Source organism: Crocuta crocuta, unplaced genomic scaffold, assembly GCF_008692635.1.
Source record: "Crocuta crocuta isolate KB4526 unplaced genomic scaffold, BGI_CrCroc_1.0 scaffold16, whole genome shotgun sequence".
Classification (NCBI taxonomy): domain Eukaryota; kingdom Metazoa; phylum Chordata; class Mammalia; order Carnivora; family Hyaenidae; genus Crocuta; species Crocuta crocuta.
The window spans coordinates 10,133,850-10,153,385 of NW_027531893.1; the positions used below are offsets into that span (position 1 = coordinate 10,133,850).

Here is a 19,536-nt window from a genome sequence, read left to right on the forward strand (position 1 = left end):
TATCCTCTAAATGTTTGTGTTCTCTCAAAATTCCCATCTGGAAATCCTAATGACCAATATGATGATATTAGAAGGTAGGGCCTGTGGGAGGTGGCTAGGTTATGAGGGTGGCATCTTCATGAATCGAATCACTCTTCTTATAAAAGAGACCCCACAGAGCTCCGACACCCTTCCACCATGTGAGGACACTGTGAAAAGGTGCCAGCTATGAACCAGGAAGAGCACTGTCATCAGAATGTGTCCATGCTTAATTCTACGTGGCAATGAGAAACAATGACATCTGGCCATGGGTAGCAACGTGGATGGACCTTGAGGGTGTTATGCTGAGCGAAATAAGTCNGTATTTACAAACCACCCAGCGTACAGTATTTTGTTACAGCAGCACAAATGGACTAAGACAGTTGATATAAAAAAAAGCTAGTCATTCACACATTCCTGCATGCATGTCCCTTTTCTTTCTTTCTTTCTTTCTTTCTTTCTTTCTTTCTTTCTTTCTTTCTTTCTTTCTTTCTTTTAGATATTTTGAGAGGGAGAGAGAGAGCAAGTGGGCAAGGAGCAGAGAGAGGGAGAGACAGAATGCCAAGCATGCTCCATGTTGTCAGCACAGAGCCCAACACGAGGCTCGTACTCACAAATGTTGAGATCATGACCCAAGCTGAGATCAAGAATTGGATGCTTAACCAACTGAGCCCCCCAGAAACCACTTTGGTGGTGCACCAAAGTGCACCACTTTGCCACTGTTCCAATTAAGAGAAATCTATTCCCTACTCCTTGAATATGAACTTGCTTTGTAGCTTGTTTTGTGCCAACAAAATGTGGCACAAGTGATGATATGCCTATTCTGACCCTGGGTCTCAGTAAGTCTTGTGTGCTTTATTTTAATGACTAAGAACCCTGCCCAGGCATCATGTGAAAAAGCCTGGGCTAGCCTGATGGCTTATGAGAAATCTCACGGAACAGAGAGGGGCTGTCCCAAGTGAAGGGTGTTCCAGACCAACCAGCATGCTAGTGACCTGGCAGTTAGCAGCAAATGCATGAGTGAGTCCAACCAAGACCAGAGGAACCATTCAGCTGAGGCCAAGCTAAGTTGCCAATCCACGGAACTGTTAGTTAAGTAAATAGTTGTTATTTTAAGCCACTAAATTTTGGGATGATTTGTTACATGGCAAAAACTAACTGATACAATCTGTATTTATAGGCATTTGTTGGAGCAGAGAGACACGGGTCTGGGAAGTTGTGTGGTTCGCATCTAGCCACAGCTGATTCCTGGCGATACACCTCATCATTTTGGCCAATGTAGCTAGCTGGAAAATGCACGACCCTAAAACCTACTTTGGTTTCACAGTACAGTTGGAAGGACTTAAATTGTTCAGAGAATTGCTTCAAACTACCACTTTACTTGTGAACAAAACCTACTGTGAAGTTCTTAAATTAGTCATCCCAGACTCTGGGATTTCATCTATAGTAAAATGACAAAAAATTAGGGATGATAAGTTTACCATTTTTTCCCTTGGTAAGAAATATTTAAAAATACACACACACACTACAAAAAATATAAGACTAACATAATTTAGAAAGTGAATTGTTACACAAATAGAGTATACAACCTTTAAAAGAGGTGCTTATAGAACATCTATTTTTTCGACCATAATTTTTTTCAATTTTCTATGGACCAGTGAAAACTTAACTATGGAAAACTTCAGCATTGTTCTTTGGACTGACATTTGAGAACTACCTGTTTTGTTTTTTTTTTAAGTTTATTTATTTATTTTGAGGGGGAACAGGCAGAAAGATAGGGGGAGAGAGAATCCCAAGCAGGCTCCACACTGTTAGTGCAGACCCCCATGCAGGGCTCAATCTCAAGAACTGTGAGATCATAAGCCAAGATCAGGAGTTGGATACTTAACCAACTGAATCACCCAGGCGCCCTGATAACTATTTTTAAAGAAAATCTACCAAAATTCTTCTTGCTATGGGGGTGTCTGGGTGGCTTTGTTGATTAAACTTGATCTCAGCTCAGGTCTTGATCTCAGGATTTTGAGTTCAAGACCATCAGTGGACTCCACACTAGGCATAAAGCCTACTTAGAAAACAAATTGTTCTTGCCGTGTTGCTGAGAATGCTCACATACATGTAACCTAGGACTGCTGCGAAGTCCCCCTTTGAGAAGCCTGTGCCTGTGTAGGTGGAGCGAAACATCCTCCTCTGGGTTCCTGTACGCTTGACCTCTCATTCTGCCAGAGTTGCATCCTCTACGTAGCAGACGGGCTGCAGAACTGGGGAGGTCCCAATTGGTTCAGAAATCATTCAAGACTTTGAAGGCAACGGCAGAGCAGCAGACGAAGCAGGGGCCCTCCCGAGCATGGGATGCTGTGAGGCTGCACAGGCTGCACGCCCAGGAAGCTCGCCCTGCCTCTATATTCTATTTTGACCTGGAGATCTGAGATTCTGGAAAGCAAGGATCTTGTCTCAGCCTTCTGTCTCCCCAGGGCTTAGGGCAGTGCCTGACACCTGCTAGGCTCCTTCAGGCATCCTGTCGTAAGAGTGACTCTTCACTAAGCACTGCCAAAGTCCCAATTCACTGTGTTAAGCTCTCTATTTAAGATATGGGGTGTTTCTAATATTGCAAGATATGGGATGTTTGTAATATTCCCAGGGAAAGCACCATTCTTTTTTTTTTAAGTTTTTACTTATGTATTTATTTATTTTGAGTGAGAGCGAGCAAGCATGGGGGAGAGGCAGAGAGAGAAAGAATTCCAAGAAGGCTCTGCACTATCAGCATGGAGCCCAACACAGGGCTTGAACTCGAAAACCGTGAGATCATGATCTGAATCAAAATCAAGAATCAGAGAGGTTTAACCGACTGAGCCACCCAGGGACCCCGGGCGAGCACCATTCACACTCACATATGACAGATGGGGAAACTGAGGCTTAGAGAGATTAAGTGACTCGTTTGAGGTCATAAACCTCATATGAGAAAGAACTAGGACTTAAACATCAGTGAGAATCAGCAGTTCTCAATCGATTTCACAACGTCTGCTCGTCAACAGTGTTTGGTTGTGGCAACTGGGAAGTGCTACTGGAATCTAGTGAGTAGAGTCCAGGGATGCTGCTAAACCTTCTACAATGCCCAGGGCAGCCCCCCACATTAGCCCCCCACATCACAAGATGATCCACTCTAAAATGTCCGTAGCACTGGGGCGCCTGGGTGGCCCAGCTGGTTAAGCGACAGACTTAGGCTCAGGTCATGATCTCACGGTCCATGAGTTCAAGCCACTCATCAGGCTCTGTGCTGACAGTTCAGAGACTGGAGCCTGCTTCAGATTCTGTCTCTTTCTCCACCCCTCCCCCACTCATGCGCTCTCAAAAATAAATAAACATGAAAAAAATGTTAATAAAGGGGGCACCTGGGTGGCAGTTGGTTAAGCCTCCAACTCTTGATCTCAGCTGAGGTCATGATCTCATAATTTGTGGGTTTGAGTTGGGCTCTGTGCTGACAGCTCAGAGCCTGGAGCCTGCTTCGGATTCTGTCTCTCCCTCTCTCTGCCCCTTTCTGCTCATGCTCTGTCTCTCAAAATTAAATAAACATTAAAAAAAATAAAACATCGATAGCATCGAAGCTGAGAAACCCCGTCCTCATACCAAAACCCACGTGTCCGAAACACCAGATGCTTCATCTTATCTTCTTTATTAATATTTCATTAGTAAATACTATAATGTATTTCTTCTTCTTCTTCTCTGGACTTTAAATTGATGTGCGCCTTAAATGTTTCTGCCCACGAAGCCAAGTGTTTGAGGTGTCGTTATTTTTTTCTAACACACATTAAAAATAAATATAAAATTACTAAAAAAACATGTTTGGATAACCACCAAAAATCATCTCGCCTACTACTTGTAGTCTGGGGGAACCAAACTTTAGACCCACTTCACGTCTCCTGTGGTTTCCTTTACCTTTTCAGAACAAGAGAATCAAATATATCAAAGCAGCCTGTTGCTCCAGCAAGGCAAGGTGCTAGCCACATTTTGGTTTCGGTTGGAGAAAGTCATCGAAGGGACATGACCTCCAGTTGACCCCCGAGCAGGGCGGAGGGTGGGGGGGCAATCGGAGCCTGGTCACCCCCTCCCCTGTCCTTGCAATGTATATTCCGGCCACTGTTCTAGCACTAGGAGTCTGGTTCAAGGATGCAGCCTTGAGAGAGCAAAGTGCTGTGAAAACCATCTGGACGATATACGACTGGCCCCCACTGCGGGCTCTGTGTCATAGAAACGTGTCAGATTCTGGCAGGCAGGTGCAGAGATCCACTTGTCTTGCAGGGCCCAGGGCGGGCCTTGTAAGTTCCCTTGGTTTATTACCCCCCACCTCCCACCCATCTGGAGACATCTGCCTCCTTCTGTGGTCTCTTCTTGCCCTCTGCATATGGGGGTCCAGTTTCATCCCCTTCCCCACCCCTCAGCCCCCAGGTAGCTCTTAAGGTTTCAGACCAACAGCTTCTGTGTCATCTCTGTTCTTTTTTCTCAAGGCTAACAGTTGCTAAGAAACCTTTTTGAAACCCTAAAAGCCACCTGATGAGGACTACTAACAATCAACGCCTTCTGGTGAGGGCCACAGCACAAATAGTCTAATTTGTGGAGTTGCTTATAGACAGACACGGGCTCCAAGCCCTGGTGAACAAACCTCCTTTGTAACATCGCTCCTTCCCCCTAATTGTTGGGGGGTACGGTTGCAGACTCCCTGCAAACCATGCTGCAGACTGACATAATTAAGCCTAGAGCAAACGAGATCCTTCTTTAGATATGAAAAGTGCCTGTGTTGTAAATAATAATGTCATCATCTCTTTCATAGAAGGCACTTTCATTAAGAGCTGCGTTTTAATTTCAACACATTTGCATGAATTCATTTGGGTAGTGGTGGGGGGTGGTCTTTGAAGATGATTTTTCATCTTCCATGAACTTGACAGGTGTTTCAATTAGGAAGTTAATAACCGCGCCCCCTGCACACACACCGCACCCCTCCCCACCGGGAGCCCTGAAAGCAATGCTTTCTCAACCACGTGTTCTAAATGGGGACGCGTTCTCAAGAGTCACACGTCTATTAGGAGGCAGTGACTCTATTTACCGAGTTGACATACCCAGAGGAAAGCGGCTTTCTTCCTTCAAAGAGTAAAAGGAACCTGATTCCCCCCCTTCTCGTACATATTGTTCAAAGGCTTGGGAAACAGGTGTGGGCAATATTCCAGACGGGCAGGTGGAACAGCACGGGAACTTGGTTTGGGTGACGCTCACCTGGGTAGCAGGTTTAAAGTTTGGGCTCTGGCAAAGAAGCCACGAAGGGCGGGTCTACCAGGTCGGCTTCTTTCCGAAGCAGGCTCCCTGCACTCTCCTTATGACAAACAGGGGGCAGTCTCTGTTAATTAAAGCCAGGAACAGCAGCCAGAGAGAGTCTCCTCTGAGGACGGGACTCCAATGTCCTGGTGACAGGCAATATTTTACAGAGATTGGAGACAGATTCTAAAATGGACTTTTCTGTCTAGATTCTTCTCTTTGCGCGAAGGTATCTTTTTTCCCGTCTTTTTAAAAATAAAATTTCGAAGTGTCTGAACACCCCCAACTCTTGTGGGAAGGTATCTGTGACCTATTCTTCTAAGAGGCCACTGCCCTAGGCTCCAGGCCCCCATGCTTGCTGGGAGGCGCCTCGGTGGGGTGCGGTGGGGGTGGGCAGGCAGGCAAGCAGAGGTTCGGAGCTTGGCATTCTGCACCCAGCCCTGGCTTTCCTGTTTGCTGACCATGTGACCTTGGACAAAGCCCTTAACCTCTCGCAGCCTCAGCTTCCTGGACCTTTGCAGGCCTGCTGGAAAAGTCTTTTCCGATTCTGATTTAGTGCCTAGAAATATCCCAATCCCTCTGCGTGGTCCTGACAGCAGAAACTCCATTGTCTGTCCCTGTTGTATATATATGTTCCTTCCCTCCCCTGCTCTAACACCAACGGTCTTGCGTAAGAGAGCTTAGTAAGTTAATCAAAACAGCCTGTAAATATTTTGTGAGTGTTTCTCATGCTTCTCGCTGCTATAGGTGCTAGGAGACGCCGCAGGAGTCAAGGTCCCTTTCTGCCCTGGAGTTTACCATTTCAGTGGCAAAAAACTAAATACATAATCCAATGTCAGATGGACGGGAAGTCTGGAGGCCTATTTTAGGAAGGCGCTACCTGCAATGGTTAGAACACAGACCCAGGAGTCACATTTCTTGGGTCAAATGCCAACTGTGTAGCGTTCGTTGCTGCGCTACCGTGAGCAACTGGTTTAATTGCTTTGGGCCTCAGTCTCTCCCTCTGTTGTGTGGACCCGGTAATATTACCTAGAGATGGAGTTAAATGAGATCAGTCACTCAAGTGGTTTAGCAACTATTCCCAGATTGTCTGCGAGATGCTAGGCACTGCTCTGAGCATCTGTGAGGAGGTGATTTTAGAAAAGACAAGCTTAGTGGCTATGTTGTAAGCATCGAATAAATGTCAGCTATCATTAGCTCTCACACACCAGTGCTTGTGTTTGTAGAGGCTCACACAGTGATGGTGGGTGTGGGTCGACAGACATGCCACACTACCCTATTTTGGGAATCCCATTCCGATGGGTCTGATCAATTTAGCCTAAACAATCTCACACCTTGTCCAGGTGGGTTTGGGACAGAATACTGCCCGTAATTCCAGGAGTCTCCTAGGGCTGGCTTACCCCTCGACAGGCTGGATCAGTGTTGGCCTGGTTCGTTTTTTGCTGGAACAGGGTCATTCTATGCTAGTCTTTCAGAAGACAGTAGGCGACATTCTTTGAAGAGAAGCACAATTAACCAAGCTCCCTGCCATTCTGAGAAAACTTGCAATAGATTCCAATAACCACCTCCCCACCATGCTTTTTCAGTTAAAGAGAACCCACTATGTCATTTGATATGTGGCCCAACTTTTTGGTGCTTTGAAAATGCCCCAGGAGCCCCTGACTGAAGCCCAAAGGAGGGTGGGGGTGGTGGAGACATCATTTCCCTGCGAATCGCCCAGCCCACTGCAAAGTGTATACTTAGTTAATGTAATTAAAAAAACAAAACGCAGGGGCGTGTGGAGATCTAAATTCGGTGTAGCAGCTTTTGGTGCAACTCCTGTTTTGGGGGCTATTGGAGTCAAATTCGAGCAGCGGAAAGAAGTGGGAGAAATGAGAGAAGGCCGACGGACGGCTGGAATCTGCTGAGTGGAGAGGGCAGGTTTGGAAACGCTGACGCGCGACGGGAGGCTCGAAGCGGAGGAAGCAAGGCCGGACTGCGCCACATCGGGTGAGGATGTCCGGGGGGCTCCGTGGGCACAGGGGCCAGCCGTCTCCGGAGACCCACGCGCGGGCTCCAGGCGCGGGAGGGGGGCTGAGGCTAGGTGCCCAGGCCTCGCGCTGCACCAGTTCTGGGCGCCCAGAGGCGGCGCCGCGGTGTGCCCTCCTGTGGAACGCAGGGAACGCCGCGAGGTCGTAGAGGGACAAAGTGGCAGGTCCTGGGGCCTAGGAGAGACCCAAGGAAAGCCCTTCCGGGACGTGGGACGTGCCCTTGCCTCGGCCTGGTCTGCTGCCTCTCCCTACCCCCCTGCGCTTCTTTGACTTCAGTTCATCCCACGACCCTCTCCCGGGAGTGCTTGCCCCGGGGCCAGTGGCTTGCCACCCCGCCTTCCCAGCTCATCCCTGGTCCTCGGCTTGTCCCAGGGAGTACGACCACCCCGGATGCACGCCCGGCTGGAGGGCGCAGTCGGGGGAAGGGAAGGGCGAGGCGGCCCCATACTCCATGGAGGGGCGATCCCGGTCAGACTGTGCCCCAGTCTGCCTTGGAGTGGAAGCCACCTGAGTCTGTCCCTAACCCCTCCGAGTCCCCCCTTCCCTGGAGTGCAGATTCAAGCTGCGGCTCCTGCGCACGCACGCCTGAAAAAGCCACGGGCGGAGCCGNCGAGCTGTGCGCCCGCGTGTGCCGGGCGCAGGAGCGAGCGGGGCACGGGCAGCTGGCGCAGCTGGGCGGCGTGGTAGTGCTGGCGGGGGGCAACCGCTCCGGGGCCGCCTCCGGAGAGGCCGGCGAGGGCGCGGGGGTCTCGGACGCGCCCCCGACCCGGGCGCCCACGCCGGACTTCTGCCGGGGCTACTTCGATGTCATGGGCCAGTGGGACCCGCCGTTCAACTGCAGCTCGGGCGACTTCATCTTCTGCTGCGGGACTTGTGGCTTCCGGTTCTGCTGCACATTTAAGAAGCGGCGACTGAACCAGAGCACCTGCACCAACTACGACACTCCGCTGTGGCTCAACACTGGCAAGCCCCCCGCGCGCAAGGACGACCCCCTGCACGACCCCACCAAGGACAAGACCAACCTGATCGTTTACATCATCTGCGGGGTGGTGGCCGTCATGGTGCTTGTAGGCATCTTCACCAAGCTGGGGCTGGAGAAAGCGCACCGGCCCCAAAGGGAGCACATGTCCAGGTGGGCTGCCTTTCCCCCGCCCTCCCGCCGCCTCCCGCTCCAGGCACCGCGCCCCCTCCTCTTCCCGCTGCACCTCTCCCCGGGCAATGGCGCTTCCCCCCACCCCCTGCGTCTCCGCTGGGGGAGGTCGCCCGGGAAGCCAACTTCGGCTCCGAGCGCGGAGAGGGGGCGCTGGGCTCCGCACAGGTGTGGATTTGAGCGCGCGTGTGTATGTGGGGGGTGGTCTCTGCCCCCTCCACCCTCCCTCCGCCCCCTCCCGCCTTGGATTGAAACGGATCTGAGACACACACGGCCCGAGAGCCCGTGGCCCCGGATCCTTGGGTTTTGGGGAGGGGTCTACCCCTCGGATTCCAGATCCGAGCTTCTAGGTAAACAGGGCAGGCGGGCCCGAAAGGGAAGGGGGGCGTGTGTGAGCCCGCGCGCGCGTGTGTGAGGGAGGGAGGGAGGGAAGGAGTGTGTGCCGCCTCAAACTCGTAAGGCTCGCGAAAAAGAGGCGAGGGAGGGGGAGAGGAGAGAGGGGAGGGCGAGAACAAAAGCCTTGCCTGGAGCGGCCGCCTCTCTCTCCCGGAGCTGCCAGGTCCCTGGAATTGGGACCTCGGTTGCCTCCCCGCCACCCAGACCCCTCGCCCCTTTCCGCTGTCGCCCCCTCTCCCTGCTGGGGGCCAGGGTCTCCGCCGCGCGCCGTGTCCCTTGCAGGGGTTGGCGCGGGCTCCAAGGGCGGGAGCCCCCCTGTCCCCCCCCCCGCAACCCTGATTCGTCAACTTTCCCCGTTGCCTTATTCATTATGCAAGTCCCAGCGCGAGCAAGTCGCAGCAGATGGGAGAAGGCATTTGGGGATTAATGGAGCTATTTGCCTTTTGCTTTTTTTAAAAGTGTCTAAATGGATTCGCACAACCCAGTAACTTTGGAGGCGGAGGACGCAGCCCCCAGACCCGACGGGGGCCAGGGTTGGCGGGAGGGCTGGGCCGGCGGGGGTGAAGAGCGAACAGCTGGATGGCTCGCTCGATCTTCCTGCCGAGCGTGGGCAACGGGGTCGCCATGTGTCCCCCCCACCCCCACACACACGCGAACGCACACCCTCCCCACACCTCCGGCGGAGGCCCGTGTGTGCTCGTGTGGACGCACGCGCTCCGTGAGCCTGCCTAAAAAAATCTCAACAAAGAGACCCACCAAAAATAGGCGAAGGAACATTACCACCTCACTAGTAATTATTTTCTATTTATACGCAGAGTATCCGATGATTTTTTTTTTTTTCAGAGGGGAGGGATTTGGGGCAAGAGGTGAGGAAGTTCCTCTTGGTTTGGGTCAGCAGGGAGGTGCGGGTGGATGTTGGGGTCTCGCGCAAAAGTAAGCTTCGAGGGGATCCAGGAAACCCAGACCGACTGAGAGAGTAACACGCTGGCCCCGCCCACCTCCTGCCCCCCCAGGATGCGCGGTCGCCAGCGCGACAGGCCCGAGTTTCACTTGCCCNTCCCGGGGTCTGCGTTCAAGGGAAGGAAGCGTGTCGAGGCCGGACTGCGGCAGGCGCGTCGTCGCCTTGGGAGGGAGGGAGGCACCGGGATGGGTAGGCTGCCTTGCAGATTGGGGTTAATTCCTCTGCTGAAGTATCCACTGAGCCTTTTCCTTCCAAACCGGCGCTGCCGGAGCCCTCCTGCGTGTTTGGGGTGGGGAGGAGGGGAGGAAGGGCGGGAGACGGGGAGGGGGGACGATGCCAGAGGAGGTAAGGGTGGGCGGCTCCCTTTGGCCAGCGGTGGGAGAAGGTGGGTGACGTGTGATCTTCGGGCCCTGTGTGATCTGGGTGTCCTGTTGAGACAGCACTGCACCTCCGACCTAAGGGCCCAGGAGGGACCCCCATTCCTGTCCTGCCGCCTTGCAGCTCTGTCTGGAGAAAAAGAATCCCCCCAGCTTAGCCGGTTGCACCCACTTCTGCAGGGACCAGGAAAGGGCTGCTTGGGGGTGGAATCTGGAGGCACCCAGCCTTCTGATAACAGAGCCTGGGTACGAGGCTCACCTGCTACACGTTTTGAAAATTTCAGAATGCAGTGGAAGTACATTCTCTTGAAGAGAAAGGAGACTTGATTTTTATTGACAGTTTCCACGTGTGGTTTTCAACCCCCCCCAGCTGCTGTTGACGGCCACCTGGCGTGCTTTTTAAAAAAATCCTGTTGCTAGAGGCCCCGCCCTTGACAATTTAGATCAGAATCTCTACGTTGCTAAGTCTCTGTACTTTTGTNGTTGATTTTTATTGACAGTTTCCACGTGTGGTTTTCAACCCCCCCAGCTGCTGTTGCCGGCCACCTGGCGTGCTTTTTAAAAAAATCCTGTTGCTAGAGGCCCCGCCCTTGACAATTTAGATCAGAATCTCTACGTTGCTAAGTCTCTGTACTTTTGTAAAGCTCTCTAGGCTTTCTGGTGTAGCCAATCACTATTACGGAAAAGGAAGGAACATTTGCCAGGTACCGTACTAGGGGTGTGTGTACGTGTACTCGGGTGCATGTGTGTGTATACACACCTTTAGTGTGCATGCCCGTCCTAGGAGACAGGTGCTATCAATTCCCACTTACAGATGAGAAAATCGTGGCTCAGGTTGGATGGCCTCTCCAAGGTCACATGGTTATAAAACTGCAGTCCCCACACCCCGGTTTCAACTGTGTTTTCAGTTGGAGGGAGCCTTGGGTGGGGGTGGGGGGCTTCCTAAAATGCACATTCTTGTGTTCTGTCTGGAAAGATTCCAGGTCAGTAAAGGTCTGGGATGAACCCCAGAAATCCGCATGGAAGAGCCTCCCTGAATGGCTCATCAAAAGTGGCCTCCACGTTTAAGGAAGATTTCTGGACTTTGGGACTATTTGACAGTCTTGGGGATGGATGCATTAATCCAATGCCATTCTTTTATTTGCATTTGGTTGTGTGTGTCCTGCATGTATTTTTGCTTTGTGTGTTTGCGGTGCTGGGGGCTGCCCCAGGGACCCTCCAAATGCATGTTGCACCATGTATGCAGTTAACCCTTTCAAGTCCCAGCCAAAGGTTAGGGGGTACCTGGGTGGGGTACACCCAGCCACCTGAGAGCTTCCGGGTGAAATTAACGTCTCAGCCACAGCCCCTTAAATCATTTTGTCCTGGGCTGTGTGGGTCAATGAGATGAGGGGTTCATTCTCCTTTCATCGGAAAGCACCCCCACGTCACCGGCTGCTCCCGGTGCCCTGTGCGTTTGTGGTAACCCAGAAGAGGCCTCCACGATGGTAGTTTTCAGACCCAGAGTCCTGGGCATGTCCCCTGCTCCCTTCTGGGCTGACTGGGACCTGAAAACAGGAGAAAGTAATTCCAGGAGCTGTAGCGGGTGGGGAGGGTCTTGCTCATGGTATCAGAAGAACTTCAGAGACCCTCATGCACCAGCCACTATGTATCAAAACAAGTGACCACACACAGCTGCAGCTGTGGTTTCCTTGCCACTCAGACATGTTTTGTTTGGTCTGCAAGGTATTGCTGTTTATTCTTATTCTTAAGTTTTTCTTTTTCTTTTTTTTTTTTTTACTGTGAAACATTTTACACATACAAAAAACCTTGAAAGAAGATAAAAATGTCTTTAGGGTTTGTCACTGCCGGTAGGGCTCCGTTTGGGGCCGGCTCATTCTCGGTTGTGGGGGGCTGTTCTGCGCGTTGTACGGTGTCTGGCAGAAGGGTTCGACTCCGCCCACTAGGCGCCAGTAACGCCCACCTTACAACCCAGCTCTGACAGTTGCAAAGAAAAATGTCCTCAGTCGCAGCCACATGTCATCCCGGGGGTAGAATCACCCCCCAGTTGAGAGTTCCTAATCTAGGCCACACAATTATTAGTGTCTTCTCATATTTGCTTTACTACACTCTCTGTATTTTCATTTTCTCTCTCCTTTTCTCCCTTCTTCCTGTGTTTCTTGGCTGAAACATTTGAAAAGAGATTGCAGGCATGGCGTTTCATCCCTAAATACTTCAGCGTGGATCGCCTAAGAACAAGGACATTCTCCCACACAACACAGTCCTAGGATCACACTCCAGAAGAAGGACAGAAACTCTGTAATACCATCCAGTAGCCGATCAGAGTAACATTTTCCCGGTCATGCCCAAAAATGTCCTCTGGAGCTTAGGCTTCCAAGCTCGGATCCAGTCAAGGCTCACTGCATCTGGCTGTGAAATTTCCTCAGTCTCTGTTCTATATTATGTTTTCAAACCAACTTAGAACCACGGAGATTTCACACAGAAATCCAGATTTTTGACTTCTCTTGAAAAATTGGTCGTTCTGACAACACCAGACGTGCATTTTCCCAGGGAAGCTGTGGACTGTCACCAAGTGGTGACTTCCGTCTTTAGGAGGCTCTCAGGTTCGCGTCTGTCTCCATCGCCACCCCATTCACTTAGTGCTGGTCTCTAGTCCCTGGAGATGCGGTCAGGCTGACCTCAAGTCAGATGGCCTGAGATTCCATCCAGCCTGGTTGCTTAAGAGCTGTGTGACCTTGGGAAAGTTACTTCACCTCTCTGAGTTTTAGATTCTTGTCTGTAAAACGAGACCATGATGATCCCTATGTCCTACCCTTGTGCGAGATTTCACGGAGACTGAGCTTGGGAGGCTCTTAGCACAAGACCTCTTTATGGTCACTGCTCAGCAACTTCTACCCTTTTGCCATCACTCCTATAACTGGAATTTTCTGCCCCTTATCTGCCAAAGGGGCAAATGTTGTAGTCTGAAACTCAGTACCTAGCCCTTTCTCTGCTACATGTTTTCAGCGTGACATTGGTCAAGTCTCCTAAATCTTTCAGAGTTAAGCAGCAGAGGGTCACAGGCTCAGAATAGGAGAGATGACCCACGTGCGGCCACACTGAATGCCTTGCAACGTGTTGGCCTGGGTGATACTAAAGGACACTTGTCCAGCCTGCCATTTTGCCGTGAGCTTGGGTAGAAATTCTCAATTTCAGGTCGTGCCCCAGTGAGGCAGGCTTTATGACAATGTGCCTTTAAGAAGCACAGATTATTTTCCGTGAGGATGAACAAGGCCCTGGGGAGAGGAGGAGTCAGCCTTCAAACCCGGACAGTCTGAAGCCAGAGCACAGGGCCTTGACCGCTAGGCTGCACGGCCTTTGAGCGGACACGTGCAGGACTTCCGTGTTCTCAGATCACAAAGAAGCGCTTGCTGTTCTGCAAATGACAACACTTGCAGTGGGGCCAGTTCAAGGAGCCACTGTAAGATCAAGACCAGGAACGCTTCCTGCGTCTGCCCCTGGCAGAACCAGTGCCCTCGGAGGAGGCATTGATGAGAAATGACCTTGGGGACAAGAATGCATGTTTGAAGCTCCGTACACTTGAAGCCAGTGGGGAACACATGTCATTATTTTGCCCACCTTCAAACAGAATCAGAAATCCAAGTGGCAAATTACATAGCACAGCGTCCTGTGTGTTTTTCAAACATGCTTCAGAAGAGAGAGTCCCTTTTAAAGAAGTGGCATCAGGTGATAAACGCCTTCCCTTCTTTTGCCTTTTCTCTCTTCTTCCTCGCCTCCCCTTTTTCCTGCACATCTGCGGTTCCCCCTCTGGCTTCAACCAGCTCCCCAGGTTGGAGAAACGCTTGCGGGCTTATTTGTTGGCCATGGAGAAGTCTCTGTAGTTTCTTTTTCATGGCAGGTTACTTCTCTTTGGGCGTTGGAGTCCTTTTTAGCCATCACCTTCAGTGGGGTATAATTTACACAACAAAAGGCACCCGCTTTAAGTTGATGTGTGGTTTGAGGAGCTTTGCCTGTACCGCGTAACCACCACTCCAGAAAGTTACCTCCTGCCCCTGGCTCTTGCATTCTTGAAAAAATATAAGATGCTTCTGGTACAAGAGGCAATGCTCAGGAATCCTATTCAAGTGTTTAAATGTCAGAACGTAGTTTAGACCTTGGAGCTCCTGGAAGCATTGAAGCAAGATGCGGAGACTCTGAGCTCTGTTTGGGAACGTTGGGGTCTTTTATTTGCTCGCTGTTACTGGAAAGTGAAGGAACGTCATATTCTCTTTTCCTTCCTCAGATATGCCAAGCTCATTGCTACCTTGGAGCTGTTGTGTTGGCTTGGCTCGAATTCTCCTCCGTCAGACCTCACACGCTGCTTCCCTTGTCATTAAGGTCTCGGCTCAAATGTCGCCTTCTCTGAGAAGCCGTCCCTGATGACCCAGGCTCAGTTACCGCTGCCCACTTCCCCTCCAGCCCATCGCCTGGTGTTACTTGCTTCATTTCACATTACAGCCTAAAATTAGCTTATTAATTTATTGGTTAGCTAGTTGATTATCTGTCTCTCTGCATTGCTGTCCACAGCAAGGGGTGTGGGGACATCACATCTCTTGTACTGTTGTATCCTCAGTGCCTAGAACAGTATCTGGCGCAGAGGAATTCTGGTTTCTGACATCACAGTTTACCAAAGAAAGTATCTGCTCTTTAATTTATTCATTCATTAATTCATTCACCCACCCATTCACATCTTCATTTAATAGGTATTTATTGAGCACCTATGACATACCTAGCGCTGTTTTGAGAGCTATAAGAGAATAGTGACGGTACAAACACAGTCCCTGAAGTCAAAGAGCTAGCAGTCAAATGGCTCGAGACAAGTAACACACAAGCACATCTGGAAGGAAATTGACACTAAATCAAACCTTATGAAATGCCCGATATTCAATCATCTTTGACAGCAAAAATGGCAATGTTTCAACATAATTGTTCTGAAATGGAACAAGGGATATCAAGAGAAAGTATAGTTTCTTTCCTAAGGTACTTTATTAGTTAGGGTTCCCCAGAGAAACAGAACCTATAGTATACACTTATGAGAGAGAGACGGATACACATTATGTGGACTTGCCATTAGGAACTCTGATATCTGAGAGCTGACACCCTAGTTTGAAGGCTGTCGGGCAGGAAAATTCCCTTTTACTCAAGAGAGGGTTGGTCTTTTGTTCTGTGCATGCCCTCAGCTGATTAGACAAGGCCCACCTAGATGACGTAAGGCTATCTACTTTACTCAGTCTATGGAATGCCAATGTTCATCTCATCACGCACATTCTCAGACACCTCCAGAATGACATTTGATCAAATATTTGGGTACCCTGTGGCCCAGTCAAGTGGACACTTAAAGTTTATCATTATAGTGCTCTTAGAAACTTACTACTCAGAGTGTGTCCTATGGAGCAGCCTCATTCCTATTACCTGGGAGCTTGAGCTGAAGAATCTCATGCCCTGCCTCAGACTTACTGAAATAGAATCTGCATTTTAACAAGACCCCTAGGTAGCATGAATGCACATTATTTGAGAAGCACCCAAACTATGTGTCACAAATAGATGGCAAATCCTTGGGAATTTGGTTTACAGCACACAGTTGGTGATTTCCATTGTCTTATTTATGAAGCTTTTGAACACATGTTTTAACATTTTTTTAATGTTTTATTTATTTCTGAGAGAAAGAGAAACAGCATGAGCAGGGGAGAGTCAGAGAGAGAGGAAGACACAGAATCCGAAGCAGCCTCCAGGCTCTGAGCTAGCTGTCAGCACAGAGCCCGACACAGGGCTCAAACCCATGAACCGTGAGATCATGACCTGAGCTGAAGTCGGATGCTTAACCGACTGAGCCACGCAGGCACCTCTTAACATGTTTTTTAGTATATACCCTAATCCATACACATTTGTTGTATTAATAAGTATGTGCATGCACCAGTGAACAGTTATTAGGTACGTTATAAAGCATACATTAAAAACACATTTTAACCTGAGTTGAAGGTGCAGTAAATACTATCTTCAAATTTGTTGGTAAGCACAATGACATCATGCAATCGTTAGCTAACATCAAAGCATGATGTATGTTGAGGATGAAACTTACAAGCAGTCCATATTTTGAATACTTTTCATGAGAGTTTTGATTATTTTTGGCTGACATTGCTTTGATCATTGTTTTTAACCTTGTGACAAGCTAGCTGTTGAAGAGAAGGGGAGAGTCAACTCCATTGTTTTCTTGTGCTTCCTCTATCAGTATTTTCTTCAGCCTGTGGTTTTGTTACAGGCATATTTCTAAGCCATGTGCCTGCTTAGTGATGGTTAGCCTCGGTAAACCCAGATAATTTACCTGCCTATCTCCTTCAGGGGGGGCACATAGCTGTAATATGGGCAACGTACCCCAGGGATGGTGCCGCTGCCAATGACCGTTCTTGGTCTGAGCTTCCTGATTCTGTCTAACACGGGCATGTCCAGTGTTAGACAGCATCCATACACACATTGCCTGGATTCCTCACTTTAACAACTAAAGAGCATAGACAGGAGTTCTCGGGTTTCCTGTCCTTATGCCGAATCGTTTGATGTGGTTCGTAGAGTCAGTGGACTCGACTCTGAAGACTGCTTTTCCAGGGGACGGAGGCCTCTTAAGAACCTCATCTCCATTGCACGCCCTGGGAAGGGCTGCCTTGGAGAGAAGCATCCTTGGCTTTTGGGCTGGATTTTCAGGAATTTCAGCCCTCTGGAGAAGCCCAGGGGATCTGTAGATAGCAGCGCTGACCAACTTGGTGGGAGCTGTCCTGATAACTTACCTTGCTAACCTCTTGAAAGCCCAAATAATTTGGAATTCTGGGGGGACTCTTTAGAGAATTTGCTGAAAGCTGCAGCTTCTTGCTCGAGAGAAATGCACAAACAAAATTTCCATTCAATTCCCAAGGAGTCCACAGACCCCCTGAAGCTTATGGTGGGAAGAACTTGTTTAGAAGTGAAAAAGGCAAATCAGGTTTGGAGGGCCTGCTTTCCCCCGCAAGGTTCCCTTTCGTAGAACTCCCTTGAGTTTCAGACTCTGCTTACAGCAGAGAGTGAGGAAGGAGGCTGAACTCGGATTTCAGAGACACTCAGGTTTGTATCTCAGTCCCTGCTGTGATGTGTCGGGTGAACTTGAACAGCTTTTTTCTCTATAAAATGGGTAGGATAATCCTCACCTTGAATGTTCTCTTCCTTACTGGCTATCCTCCAGCTTCATTGGCCTTTTGGCTTGCACCTCAATTATCTGAACTCTTTCCTGCCCCAGGGCCTTTGCACTGGCTGCTCCCTCTGCCAGGAAGTTTCTTTGCATCATCTTTACACGACCAACTCCTTCTTACCATTCAGGGCTCAGCTCAGATGTCATCTCTGGAAAGCTTTTCCTATCACTTTCTCTCTCTCTCTCCCTCTCAGTTTATTTAGAATTTTAGACAAGTGTACAATTATGTGAATTTAGGCATATTCATAAAGTCAAGTAACTTTCATTATTATCTGATTCCAGAACATTCATGATTGGAAGCCCATATACATTCCACAGCCACTCTCCAGTCCTCCCTGTCCCCAGCCCCTGGCCACCACTGGTCTACTTTGTATCTCTATGGATTAGCCTATTCTGAACACTTGATGGAAATAGAATCATGTACCCTGTGGCTTTTTGGGCCTTTTGCAGGAGTCTCAAGTTTCCAGGTTCCATCCATGTTGTAGCAGATGCCGATGCTTCCTTCCTTTTCGTGGCCAAATCATACTCCACTGCATATCACACACTCTGTGTGTCCATTCATTAGCTGATTTGGGTCGTTTCCACTTTGGAGCTGCTTGTGAATAATGCTGCTATGCGTCAGTCTCGCTTGATCATGTTACAGTTTTTTATTTAACATGCGTATATTTTTTATCCCATCCCCTAGAATCCAAGCTCCGGGAAGACCGTGATCTTGTGCATCTTGCACACTGGCTGTGTTCCCAGAGCTTTGGCTAGTGCCTGGCACATAGTAGGCAATGGCTGTTTGTTGAGTGAATGAATGAATGAATGAATGGGAGCTGTGATTATTCTCTTGTCTCTTGGTGCACTCAGTCTTTTCCTCCAATTCACATGGGACTCTTGGCTGCGTTATCTGTATTTCACATCTGACCACAATTTGGGCCATTGTCTCATTGCCCCCTGAGCAACCACTTAGTCCAGCTTGGGGCCTCTGTGAGCCTAACACAGTCTCAGACTGGAATGTGCCCCTGAAAACATGGTTGGCTGCCCCTGGAGTTTCTGAGTCAGTAGGTCTGGGTGCATCTGAAAATTCGCTTTTTTAAAAAAATTTTTTTATTAATGTTTTTTATTTATTTCTAGGAGAGAGAGAGAGAGAGAGAGAGTGAGCAGGGGAGGGTCAGAGAGAGAGGGAGTCACAGACTGAAACAGGCTCCAGGCTCTGAGCCGGCAGTCAGCACAGAGCCCGACGCGGGGCTCGAACCCACGAACCGCGAGATCATGACCTAAGCGAAAGTCGGACGCTTAACCGACTAAGCCACCCAGGCGCCCCTGAAAATTCGCTTTTTAACGTGCTCCCAGGTGATGCTATTGCCACTGGTTGGCAGACGCAGACACTATTTGAGAATCGGTGCTATGAGGCGGGGGTGTAAATTTCAGCAGGCAGGCTGGTCTCACTCAAACAGCTCCCCTTCCTTCTCTCTCCCTGGATGTGGACTCAGAGCGTTCTGGTTTGTTCAGAGCATGTGGATGGATCCTAAACCTTGGCAGTGTCACCTGTGGGTGTGTACCCTGAGGAGCTCTCCCTGGTCCAAGAGGAGGCGTGGATGTGGATGCCTATTGCCATGTTGTGTTCGGAGGCAGGGAGGTGGTGTCCATTTAGGTGGCCACTTAGGGAACTGCATAAGCAGAGCTGATATTCTTCTGCTTCACCACGAAACCACTGGGTAAAGGGGATTCACATTAGCATTTTGGCCAGCTCTCACGTTGTGCAAAGAGGAAGAAACAGAATGAGGTCTGGGGTCAAAGCACTACTCGTGTCAAAGATGCACACCTATGCCATTATACCTACAGTCGTATATGTCATTTAAGGATAGTCCTATCTCAGTAAAGACATGGTGAAGCGTCGGTGAAGAGGGGACAATGTGGTGGAGAGCTCTGACCTTAGATGTGACGTCTGTTTGACACTCTGTTCTGCTCTGTGTGCAAACGCTGAGCTCCTTTACTAAGTTTACATCTAATTGTGAAGGTCACTGTTCCGGTTGAATTGTGTCCCCTCCCCCTCCCCCCCC

At 49.6% G+C, this 19,536-nt stretch overlaps 1 protein-coding gene across 1 annotated transcript in view; it reads left to right on the plus strand.

The window, feature by feature from the left end:
* The window catches only part of SHISA9 (shisa family member 9), a gene marked incomplete at its 5' end in the record, with an annotated part of 291,018 nt that overhangs the window by 1,457 nt on the left and 270,025 nt on the right, over nt 1-19,536 (plus strand). The window contains one exon of the mRNA XM_077773190.1: nt 7,967-8,484. Coding sequence (XP_077629316.1) covers nt 7,967-8,484 — 518 coding nt within the window. The remainder of the gene's footprint in view (nt 1-7,966; nt 8,485-19,536) is intronic.